This window comes from Camellia sinensis, chromosome 5 (genome assembly GCF_055761805.1).
Source record: "Camellia sinensis isolate YWXY chromosome 5, ASM5576180v1, whole genome shotgun sequence".
NCBI lineage: Eukaryota > Viridiplantae > Streptophyta > Magnoliopsida > Ericales > Theaceae > Camellia > Camellia sinensis.
The window spans coordinates 107,657,157-107,670,367 of NC_138965.1; the positions used below are offsets into that span (position 1 = coordinate 107,657,157).

General features: G+C 37.2%; 1 protein-coding gene across 1 annotated transcript; it reads right to left on the reverse strand.

Annotated features, from left to right (window-relative positions):
* Positions 1–265: 265 nt before the first annotated feature.
* On the reverse strand, positions 266–1,275 carry LOC114261566 (uncharacterized). Its single transcript, XM_082871973.1, has 2 exons — positions 1,159–1,275; positions 266–817 (listed from the first exon to the last, which is right to left on the reverse strand). The coding sequence occupies exons 1-2, from the start codon at positions 1,273–1,275 to the stop codon at positions 266–268; spliced, it is 669 nt and encodes a 222-aa protein (XP_082728099.1).
* Positions 1,276–13,211: the final 11,936 nt, after the last annotated feature.

The window sequence follows — 13,211 nt, forward strand, 5'->3', positions numbered from 1 at the left end:
GTCAATGCGAACTTCCACCAAATCCTCTACCGACCTCCTTGTCTTTTAGTCCTTTTATCATCTGGACGAAGCCCTTTATTTCCCTGGTGCCATTGATCGCGACAAAATATTGTTTCAACATGACTTGGTCTTTCCAAACTTCTTCTATTTGCCCAATTGGGCTAGAGAAGCGCATGACCTGGTGATAGGTTGACGCCACTGCTTGCATAGCGTGTAAGCAACCCCTTTCCAAGATCAGATTATAGGTCGATGGGACCTCTAACACCTAAAACTCCACCTGCTTCGTGACCGACCCAGCCTTGACCGGCAATATGATCTTCTCGATAAGCCATTTTGGCTGAGAGTTGAAGCCGATCAAAGGAGATGCGGCTAGGGCCAAGTCCTTGTCCTCCAACTTCATCTGCTTGAATGCATCATAGTATGTGATCTCGACCAAACTCCCTTGGTCGATCAATATTCTCTTGATGTCGAAGTCTTTGATGCGAAGTGTCATAACCAAGGCGTCGTTGTGAGGGGTTTGAATTCTGTCTAAGTCCTTGCTTGAAAAAGTCATGATGTCTTTGATCTCGGTCTTCCCATTTTTCATGGCGGGCTGAACGGAGAGCACTTCCCTCATGTGTTCGGCTTTCTTAATCATCCCCCTAAGCTCACACACTCGTATTGGCTCGATGATACTGTGAATAACATTGATGACTCCTTGGGGTACGGCATCTAATACGGCAAGCCCATTTGGCTCGGCTTGTCCTTGTGGGGCGGCTCTCATTCTGCCGTCAATATAATAGTCTAAATGTCCCGCTGTGACCAGCTCTTCCAAGTGCTGTTTCAATGGCACGCAATCCTTCGTTCAGTGCGCCATTTCTTCAGGAAAAGTGCAGCGGTATCTTGAGTTGAAGCCCCTCAGTGCATCCCCCAATTTCGCTAGCCATCGAACATATGGCTCGCCTCTAATCTTGCTGATGATACGGTAAATTGGGATTTTGAAGACCGTTGTGATACTAGTCCACGCCTTCAACTTTCTCTTGGCATCTTCCTCCTCGTTACGTGAAGCATTAGCTTGGTCATTCCTGCGGCCTCTGTTTTATAATTGCGGCCAGTTTCGCGGTGTTGCTCTCTCGCTTGATTATTAGGACGGTTATCCTCCTATCCCACCGAGTGAACCTTCCCAGCCATACGTTTTTCCCCCGCAATCAGATTTTGCTTCTCGGTTACGGTGGCGGTGGCGGCATCATCCTCTACTCGGATGTGCTCGTTGATTCGCTGCATCAATGATTCCATGGTTGTGAGCTGGTGCATCGTGAGTGAGTCTCGCAGTCTATGTTCGACTGGTATACCTCATTTGTATTAGGCGGTTGCCAAATTGGTAGGGCAATCGAGGTTCTTATTGTAGGTCTCCCAATACATGGCATTGTATGCTTTCAATGAATTTCCTGACACCATCTTGGTACACAAGAGGTGGTCGACCTCTTTCGGTGTTCGAGTATTGGTTTTGAATCTGGTGACGAAGACTTTCGCCAGCTGCTGCCACCCTTCGATACTCTCCTCTGAGAGCCTTTCGAACCATTTCAGGCCTAATTCTCCCAAACTTGTTGGGAATATGAGACACATCAAGGCATTATTGCGCCGATGGCTAGCCATTACTTGCCGATAATGACTAATGTGCATGTACGGATCTGTCTTGCCGTCGTACAACGTGAACTTAGGTTGATGGAATCCGGCGGAGAGGGGTGTGCTTTCAATCTCTAGAGACAGTGGGGTGGCGGTGAGTCTTGCCTAGTCTCTGTCCTCCAGTGCTAGAATCACCATTCTAGGTGGCAGCATGGTTACCTCCTCACTGCAATGGATTTTGGGACTCAGCTTTTGCAACGTCGACACTCTTTGGGCCTTTCTGCGGTGTGCATGTTCCTCCAAGACGTCCCTCAGGTCCTCCGAACGGACGGAGTAGGACACGAGGGACGGTAACTACTGTCGTGCATGCGTGATCTCTCTATTGGTGGGTCGAAATCGCCAATGTCGTAGCTCCTGGTGATGGAGAGGGAGGGTGTCTCCTATTGGTGCTGGCTGCTTAAGCGACGGGGTTGGGTGCGCTCACTGTGGTTTCCTATTCCAGCAACACCTTTCTCTTTGATTTGTCACTTCAACATTTCTATCTCAGCCACAATCTTTTGTATGAGGGCGCTTTGGTCTCTGAGTTTGTGCTCTAGGCACTGAGCATGCGATTCTCCTCGCCGCTGACGCCCCTCAGGACTCTGCGAATGATCAGTGCTCCTCGCGCGTTTGTCTCGCACGTCTCTAGGTAGCCCTCTAGAGAATGTCTCCAGGCCCACCATTGTCGGAATGGCAGGAGGGCCATCTTTTCTCCGAACTAACTCTGGAGTGATTCTGTCGACGATGAGCAGCAGTGTTTCAACGATGTTCGCCATGGAAAACAGTCAAAAAAGCTTGTAGAACAAGGTTTGTCTGTCAAAGAGATTCCCACACGACACCAATTCTACGAGAGAGAAATATTAGCCTCGCACCGTACCTCCTTGCTACCAAGCTTGTCTCACTCTGTTAGAACTCCGTTGTATTGCGAACAAAACAAAGGTGAGCTACCCGGCGGGTGGGTTTGCCGGAAAACCCCTCCGACGGTTAAGTTAGCTTTTTGGGAGAAGAGAGAAGGAAGAGTACTAGAGAGAGAGAGGGAGAATTCGAAATTTCTTACCTCTAACATCTGCATGCTCTTAATTTTTAAGACTGGCCATGCTAATTGTACAGAAGTGAAATATTAGCCTCGCACCGTACCTCCTTGCTACCAAGCTCGTCTCACTCCGTTAGAACTCTGTCATACTGTGAACAAAACAAAAGTGAGCTACCCGGTAGGTGGGTTTGCCAGAAAACCCCTCCGACGGTCAAGTTAGCTTTCTGGAAGAAGAGAGAAGACAGAGCACTAGAGAGAGAGAGAGAGAATTCGAAATTTCTTATCTCTAACGTCTACATGCTTCTCTTTTTCAAGGCTGGCCATGCAGTCTTAGAGATTGTGGGCGCACTACCTCTGTTGTCCTTCTCTAGACAGGTGACTGTGCTCCCCTCTATATTTCTTACACATGTAGAGACCAAAACCTCAAAATAGTGTTTGTCGCACCGCCAAACGGTATTGGCGCATACCAGGAGTGGATTTCTCTCTTCTCTTTATTGGTCCACGTGGAATACTGGACCGCGTTATCACTTGTGCTACACCAGGGGTACTCCCTTTTGTCAGTCCAACGCCAATCTAAGATAAGTTGGCCAATGAGTTGGTGCTACGCTGGGTCAGTAGATATGAGCACTACCCTTAGACTAATCGATCATGGGCGCGCAGTAAGTCATTGCGGCCAAATAGCGCGGCCATTGCACACAACGTTGTGCCTCACTCAGCTGACCTTGTGATGTTGCCTCGACCTCCACAATTGCTTTACCCAAATATGGCCCGAGTTGAGTTATAGGTCCTTGCTATGTCCGCGCGGCCCACTGTCATGACCCAAAGCTCCGCGCTGGTACAATTCGGCCAAACCCGGCGTCCCAAGCTCTCCTGACAAGGCCCAATACCATATTCCGTGTTGGTGTAGCTTGGCCCACCGTTCGGCACAAATCTCCCTATCAATACCTATATATAATATGTATGAATAAATCAAAAAGAATATTAAAGAAAAAAAATCAATACTCTACGTATTTAATTTGTATTTTTTTCTTAATCCAACCAGAATATATTTATATTTAATTTTTAAAATAAATTTTGTGTAGTTGTATTTCTACATATTTTTATTTTTCAAATAAATATAAAAATAAAATAAAATAAAATAATTAGAATCATTTTTAGTTTTATATTACTAATTCTCTTTCTATTTTAACTATTATTTTTAATATCAAGATGAATGCTTATTTTAATATCTTATAATTTAGTATATATCATATAAAATCATTATATGATAATTATACTTTTATAGCACAATAGAACTAAAATAATCAAAATAAACAAGTAATTTAATTAAATTTATTATATTCAAGTATTCAAATAATACTTTTATAGAACGATATGGTTAAGATTAGTAAAATGAATAATTTAAATTTAAATTTTATTTTAAATTAAAATTAATAATATTCTTTTGTAACTCATATCATAGTATAAATATCATTACATTAATTAAAATAAACTCAATTGTGATTTTATGTCAGATATCATATTTCTAACAATGATTTACATACACATGTAACGTCCAATTTGATATTGATTGAATAAAATAACAGAACTTAATACTTTTTTTTGTTAAGTCTATAGAAGATAAATTGACAAATGTCAAATGATAAATAGTATGGAGTATTATTAAAGATAATGGTTCATCGAAAATAATTGTATATATTTAAGGCAACTATTGATGATTCTTGAAAACTAAAACTATTAAAGTTATAGAGATTTTATACTTGATTTCCTTTCTCATGTAAAAATACTATAATAGATTATAATCAAACACTACTTAAAACATAATTAAAAATCCAATGCACCACTTTAGATATAACAAAAAACATAAGAAATTATTAAAAGACATTTTCAATTAATAACTAAAATAATACACCATGAGTTATAACCAATAGGGATGGCAATTTGAAACTGGCCCGACGGGGATCCCCGATCCCAACCCCGATTTAAGCGATTTTTTCCGGAAAAATACCCCCAATAGGAAGAAGACGGTATCTGAAAATCAATCCCCGATCTGTTTCGGGCCGGGGACGGTGATCAGTGTTTAAGCCCCGGCCCGGCCCGATCCCCGGCCCCGTCCCCGTCCCCGGCCCCGTCCCCGAATTTCTTCGAAGTAGAATTACTTTTATACCCCTTATATATATATATATATATATAATAAACCAAACCGTGTATCACACATTTCAACTCTTTCACTCTCTCGTTTCAACTCTCTCTCTCTCGTTGTTCTCTCTGGCCTCGACCCCCCTCTCTCTCACCGACGGCGACATCACCACCGCCGCTGGCCCCGACTCCCTCCCTCTCTCTACCCTCTACTCTCTCTTCATCTCCGCAACACAGCCGCCACTGTCCGCGAAGCCAGTGTCGCTGTCCACCTCCATTGACTCCGTCGTCCCTTCCACCTCCGTCGCTACCCTCTCTCTTCCTGTCCGTCGAGTCACCGTCGTTGCCGTTACACAAAGATCTCAGATCTGTGATTATACTATAGATCTGGGTAATTATCTATAGATCTGATTTCATTTATAATTTCTATAGATCTGTATACATATAAATTTCATTTATAATTTCTATCTATTGTAGAAAATAAGAAAATACTATAGATCTATATGTGTTTTGTGTATCCGTGTGTGTTTTGTGTTTTGAATGTTGAAACAGATTTGGATCGGGGAAACCCGATCCCCGTTGGGGGCGGGGATGGGGACAGTCATAGGTTTCCCGTCGGGGATCGGGGACGGGAAGGGTGATCCCCGGCCCCGCCCCGTCTCGTTGCCATTCCTAATAACCAAGCCATAATTTATATATTATAGAATTTTCCGTTGTTTTTTTATTTTTTTCCAAAAAAAAAATAGTTTGATACAAGTGGAATTCATGATTTTTTTATAAATTTGATTAACACAAATAATGATTTGATTTCCAGTTGAGAATACACTTTCTTTTTTTTTTTATTATATTTTTTTATTTTTAATATAACTTTGAAAGAAATTATTTTATGAGCCTATTTTATATAGGATCACACAGTGACAATAATTTTCATCAGGCATTATCAAATCTATTTGTATTTGACCTTCAGTTATTAAAATTTTCAACACAAAGTATTAAGATTTAAACTTAATTTTTTATTTTAAAAATAAATGCTTGTGCATCACACGGATTAGCTACTAATTTATAACTGAAATAATATAACATAATAATTAATATAAATGAGTGGGTCGAGTTAGATTGGGTTGGGTTAAAACTTCTTATTTATAAGTGTTAGACTGAATATTAAAGGAGTAAAAACTTCAGCACAATCTAACTCTATGGGTTAAAGATTTTTTTAAACCTTAAAAATATTGGGCTCGACTAGACATGTTGGACAGGTCATCGAGCCATTCGTGAGTGTAGCATTTTTTTTTCTTATTTACTCTTCCCTTTTGTTTAAAGAATCTTATTAATGTGTGTTCTTAGAATATATTTTAAAATAAATTATAAAATTATATATATATTTTTTATTACACATATGTTTTTTGTAAAATGTATAATCTTCTTAATGTCTAAGGAGCACGTTAAGATATCAAAAAAGAAAAAACCTAAAATGTAGCATATTTGAAAATATGAGTAATTTTTTTATGGGTTTACATTTTAAAAAGAAAATTTTGACTTAATCATAATATTTGTATATAAATTATTTGTAGTTATTTTTTTATTTTTTTTATTTCTATAGTATAATTAAGACATTATTTTGTAAAAAATAATCTATAAATTATATATATATATATATATATATAACTAGTCCAATAATGTGACTGCGGCATTATTGAAGGCCTAGACTTGTCTCCAGTCTTAATAATCGGACTAGACCATATATTTGACCTCTGTGGGCCCACCAAAGAGCCTAAATTGATGATACGAACCGTTAATATGTAGAACTCGTCGAGTATTTCATCCTTGTAAAAAATTTCGTTGATCGGACATCGATAGCCACTTGATTAATTTACACTTCTGTCAACAATAAACATCATTTAAAAAACAATTGTTGATAGAAATGTGAATTGATTAAGTGGCTATCGATATCTGATCAATTTGGTTATTTGCAAGGATGAAATATCTGACAAATTCTATACATTGAACAGTTTGAATTATTGAGATGGACCCGAAATGGGTCCTAAATTAGCCAGACTAGAGGGCCCAATTGGAGACAATCTAGTATGTTATTGAAATATTGGCTACTGATATCTGATCAATGTGATTTTTTGTAAGGATGAAATACTCGACAAGTTCTATACATTGAACAGTTCGAATTATTGAGACAAACTCGAAATGGGTCCTAAATTAGCTAGACTAGATGGTCCAATTGGGCCCAACTAGAGACAATCTAGTCTGTTATTGAAATTTTAAGTCATGATTGTTTGGATTTTCATGGCATAAAAGAATGAGAAATCTTACGGTACACATCTTTCAAATGGTGCATATCATATGCATATTATTACAAATCGTGTAATTATTTATCACAAAAATTTGTAATACCAATCATAAAATTCATAATATCGCCACAAATTAGCGTAATAAAATATTTAAAATTTTATAGTTCATGTAACAAAAGTTTGTAGCTTGGTTACAAAATTTGTTATTACGCTAATTTATGGTGAGATTACACATTTTGTGATTAATGTTACAAATTTTACAATAAAGTTATGCTAATTTGTAGTACAGTGCACATGGTACACACTTTTGGAGGGGTGTGTACCATAGGATTTCCCTAAAAGAACACATCAATGTTACATAAAACTTAGGGAATGACTTGTTTCTAGTTGAAATTTCATATGGAGACAGTTAAGCTCTCTTAATAGTTAAAATTAATGAATGAAGGTCATTTACCAATCAGAATTAATGAAATGATTCAATTGGACCAAAAGCTAGAATAATAAATGGTTTTATGGTGTAATCACATGATTTCTTTTTTTGTAAATCAATATCATTTCGTATGAATCTATTTGTTTTATTTAATTGCACAATTTAGACAACAAATTTAAAATAGATTATGATATATTTTGCCTGAAATGAAACGAATAGAGTTTTGTATGCTGTTGACTATAGATATAGGCATGCTGTTGTTTGTAGCATATAGATAAGCCCACTGTTTTCAAGATTAAAGAATTCTATAATTGTTTCATGTTGATTGCTACTAATTTTGTTTTAGTCTATTTTTATAAACCACATGTCTCTTTGTGTTAGACCAAAAAGGAAAAAACAAACCTTGGCTAGAATTTTGTTTTGGTGTTTGTGTATTAGAACATGTAACAGGATTTGTGCACTGTTTGCATTGAATTCATTTTCCTTCACGCTATTTCCGAGGCATGCCTACAATATTAAAAAAAAATAAAAATAAAAATTTACATGCTCTTAGTTACTGATGCATATATGAACTCCTGGTAACAAATTCATGTTTAATTTAATAAATTCATATATGAAATGGTATGGTTTAATTTTTCAATGCTTATTTGGTTTGGTGTAATTTTATGTTATGAGCATGATTCATAATTTCCTACCATGCTTTGCATGTCTTATTATGTTATAATTTTATAATATAATGTACATGCTCTTAAGTGTTTAAATTTATTTTCATGCCATGCTAATTAGTTTATACTTTTCTAGTATCATATACGTGTTCATTTTTCCTATATACTAGATTAATTCACATGTTTCCTAGATTCTAGATTTGTAGGAAATGTGCATGTTCTTTATTTTCTACATTTTAGTTTGATACATGCTTATAATTTTCTAGTATGCTTGCATGATTTTAATTGCTAGAATTATTTACATGTTTATTGGGAATTAAATTAATTTTTAACTCATGGCAATTAACTTTAATTTAATTTTGGAGTTATAAAATTTTTGTAACTTAGCTATATTTATGTATATGATTATTGTGTAATAATTTCCTATAACTCTTGCCAATTAATTTAATTTAATTTTTAGAGTTATAATGTTTGTAATTTATTTGGGAGTTATAAGTTTAATTCTATAATTTGTCTACCATTTTAATTTTGCTATTAAACTAATTTATTATTATTACAGTTTCTTTAGATTATTTTTTTGTGTTTTTCTACTAACTTTCTTTACAAGAATACCTATGCGAAAGAGAATAGAAAACAAAATACAAATCCAAATAGAAAATAAAATTTGGGATTGCAATAAAATTTGGACTACTAACCTTTTTTGATTGAATAGAAATACCTAAGTGATGAAAGGAGTTTTAGACAAATAAGAATCCTTATTTGGTTTGGTTTCATTTCTTTTTAATTTGAAGCAATTGTTTGCTTGAGATTTAATTGTGGTTATTTACCAATGTGTTTAAGCAAGTTTTATTTGCTTGTACTGTTGTAGCAATTTTTTATATTGCTTGTAATTTGGTTTGTAATGTTTAAATTGCATGCAAGTTTGGAACTTGGTTTGGTTTTAACCTAATTCATCCCCTGGAAAACTTAATTCAGAAAATTGTTTCTCATGGACTAGAAGTCAACATGCTCTTAAAAGTTTTGTGAAAAGGTTAACTGGGTTTTAAGTGAGATCAATGTGACCCCTTCAGTCTTCTTGAGAACATTCCTAACCATGTTCGATTCTAGGTTAAGTGGTGAGACTAGTTTTGAATTAATTTCCAATTGTGAGATTTTTTATTGTTAAGTTTAATTTTTGGAAACACATAAAGTGAAATTTTGTTGTATTTTTCAAAAATGGCAACTATCATCGATGCTACTGCTGCTATTAATGTTGGTAGGGATCAGAATCTCGGGGCAACTGGCTTGTCAACCCATGCTGTTGTGACCTCTGTGGTCAACCCTATTGTTGCTCCTACTGTTCCGGGAGGCTCACTCAACCATCATGAGCGCCCAGAGAAGTTCACGAAAGTAAATTTCAAGAGGTGGCAGCAGAAGATACTGTTCTACCTGACTACTCTAAGCCTTGCGAGGTTTTTGAGTGAAAATCCACTTGCCGTGGAAAAGAATGAACATGACAAACAGAAGCTCATGGCTCTAGATGCTTAGAAGCAGTCAGACTTCCTTTGCCAGAACTATGTTCTGAATGGCTTGGCAGATTCACTTTTCAATATGTTTATGCCAAGAAGTCGGCAAAGGAGCCGTGGGATACTTTGGACAAGAAGTACAAGACCGAGGATACTGGGGCGAAGAAATTTGTCATTGGTCGGTTTCTAGACTTCAAAATGGTGGACTCAAAAACCATCATTAGTCAAGTCCAAGAGTTCCAAGTAATTTTGCACATGATTCATGCAAAGGGAATGCTCTCGAGTGAATCATTCCAGGCAGCTACACTGATTGAGAAGCTACCTAACAACTAGAAAGACTTCAAGAACTACTTGATGCACAAGTGAAAGGAGATGACAGTCGAAGAGCTCGTTGATAGGATTTGGATTGAGGAAGACAATAAGAGAAAATGAGGGAATACCTCCATTATGAAAGAAAACGTAGTTGAGTATGGCCAGTCCCCAGGGATAAAGAAAACGCCATTGACAGACAAAAGCTTAAAGCTGGGGGCAAGAGGTGGTGTCTCCAAAAGGTTGGTCTACAAGCCGTAGGAACCTACTTTTAGGTTCAATGAAAAGTGCTTCAACTATGGAAGCGATGGGCATCGAGATGTTGATTGCTGCAAAAAGAAGAAGCCTTACAACAAGTACCTTCTACAGAACAAGAGTTGTGCCCATATGGCTGAAATGGAGGATCTATCACAAGATGTGGACGACATGCATCTGGTAGCTATCGTCTTCGAAGTGAACATGGTGAGGTCCAACCCGAAGGAATAGTAAGTGCACACTGGGGCCACTCGCCACATCTGTGTGGAGAAGAAGATGTTCACAAGTTTCGAACTAGTTTCAAATTATGAGAAGTTGTTCATGGGAAATTATGCGACCTCAATTGTTGAGGGTAAAGGCAAGGTGATCCAAAAGATGACTTTAGGAAAAGAGCTGACCCTGAACGATGTCCTATTTGTGCCGGATATTCATAAGAACCTTGTCTCGGGGTCGCTCTTAAGCAAGCATAGCTTATGTATGGTGTTTGAATCTGATAAGGTTGTATTCACCTAGAGCGGGGTCTATGTGGGGAAGGGATATATGTAGAGTTGTATGCTTAAACTAAACGTAATGACTATTATCCCAAAACTTAATGAGAAAGCTTCTTTTTTTGCTTATATGCTTGAGTCCCTTAATTTATGAAATGGTAGACTGGGTCAGGTAAATTTTTACTTTTTGTATAGATTAATCAAGTTAGATCACATACCATCTTTCAAGATTAATCCAAATCACAAGTGTGAAACTTGTATAGAAGCAAAATTGACAAGGACTTCTTTTCATTCTGTTGAAAGAAGTACCGAGCCTTTGGATTTAGTGCACAGTGATGTATGTTACTTGAAAGTCGTACAATCACGTGGTGGCAACAAATATTTTATCACTTCTGTTGATGGTTGCACTAAATACTGTTATGTGTATTTGTTCAAAAGTAAAGATGAGGCGATTGATAAATTTATTTTTTTCAAGAATAAAGTTGAGAATTAACTAAGCCGGAAGATCAAGGCTTTAAGAAGTGATCGCGATGGTAAGTTTAAATCCCTGTTTGTTGAGATTTGTGCTCAATTTGGGATTATTCACCAAACCACAGTGCCTTACTCTCCTTAGTCAAATGGTGTTGCTGAGCGGAAGAATAGAACGTTAAAAGAAATTATGAATGCAATGTTAATAAGTTCTGGGTTGCCACAGAACTTGTGGGGAGAAGCGATTCTCTCTACGAATTACATTCTAAATAGAATCCCTCGAAAGAAAGTAGACAAGACTCCATATGAATTATGGAAAGGTCACGAGCCTTCTTATAATTTCCTATGAATGTGGGGGTGTCTTGCAAAAGTGGTGGTACCTACACCCAAGCGGGTTAGGATAGGTCCGAAAATCGTAGATTGTATATTCATTGGTTATGCATAGAATAGTAGTGCATATAGGTTTCTTGTGCACAAGTCTGATATTTTAGATATCCATCAGAATACCATAATGGAATCAAAGAATGCGTCTTTCTTTGAAGACGTATTTCCTTGCCGAACTCGAGGAGAGGATCAAAGTTCTGAGAATGAACTTGAAGATGATCAAGTAGATGATCAAGATGAGAAAGTAGATGAGCCAAAAAGGAGTAAGAGGGATAGAATTGCCAAGTCCTTTGGCCTAGACTTCTTGACTTATATGTTAGAGGGAGAACCTCGAACTTTTCATGAAGCTGTGACTTCACCTGAAAGTCCCTTATGAAAAGAAGCGATTAAGAGTGAAATTGACTCCATCTTACAGAACCATACTTAGGAGTTGGTTGATCTACCCCCAGGCAGTAAGGCCTTGGGGAGTAAGTGGATCTTTAGAAGAAAGATGAAAGCGAATGGGTCAATTTATAAGTATAAAGCTAGGCTAGTTATCAAAGGATACAGGTAGTGAGAAGGCCTGGATTACTTTAATACAAATTCACCTGTGACAAGAATTACATCCATTCACATGGTGATTGCGATAATAGCTTTATGTGGTCTGGAGATACATCAAATGGATATAAAGACAGTTTTCTTAAATGGAGATTTAGATGAAGAAATCTACATAGAGCAACCCGAGAGTTTTTCAGCTTTAGGGAAAAATAAGAAAGTCTCTAAGCTTGTCAAGTCATTATATGATTTGAAGTAAGCTCCTAAGCAATGGCATGAGAAGTTTGACAATGCTATGTTGTCAAATGGGTTTAGAATCAATGAGTGTGACAAGTGCTTATATGTTAAAGACACTGACAGAGGTTATGTCATTTTTGTATCTATACATAGATGACATACTCATTGTTGGTAGTAATAATGAAATGATTAGAACTACGAAGAGATTGTTAAACTTTAAGTTTGACATGAAAGATATGGGTCTTGCAGATGTCATTTTGGGTATTAAGATTACCAGAACATCTAGTGGTATTGTACTTTATCAGTCTCACTATGTTGAGAAGATACTTGAGAAATTTGGTAAATCAGATACAAGTGTGTCTAGGACATCGATAGACGTGAGTCTACATTTGACCAAGAATAATGGTGAGAGTATTTCTCAACTAGAATATTCTCGGGTCATTGGAAGTTTGATGTATCTGATGAGTTGTACAAGGTCGAATATAACCTACTCTATTAGTAGGCTCAGTAGATACACTAGTAAACTGAAGGTCACTCATTGGAGGGGCATTAAGCGAGTGTTAGGTTATCTACATTACACCCAGGATTATGGGCTGCATTATAACAGATATCCAGTGGTACTAGAAGGGTATAGTGACGCTAATTGGATATCTAATATAAAGGACTCTAAATCCACTAGTGGTTATGTGTTTACCCTCGGAGGGACAGCCATGCCTTGGAAATTTTCCAAGCAAACGTGTATATCAAGATCAACGATGGAATCTGAGTTTATTGCTTTGGATAAAGTAACTGAAGAAGTTGAATGGCTTTGCCAATTCGT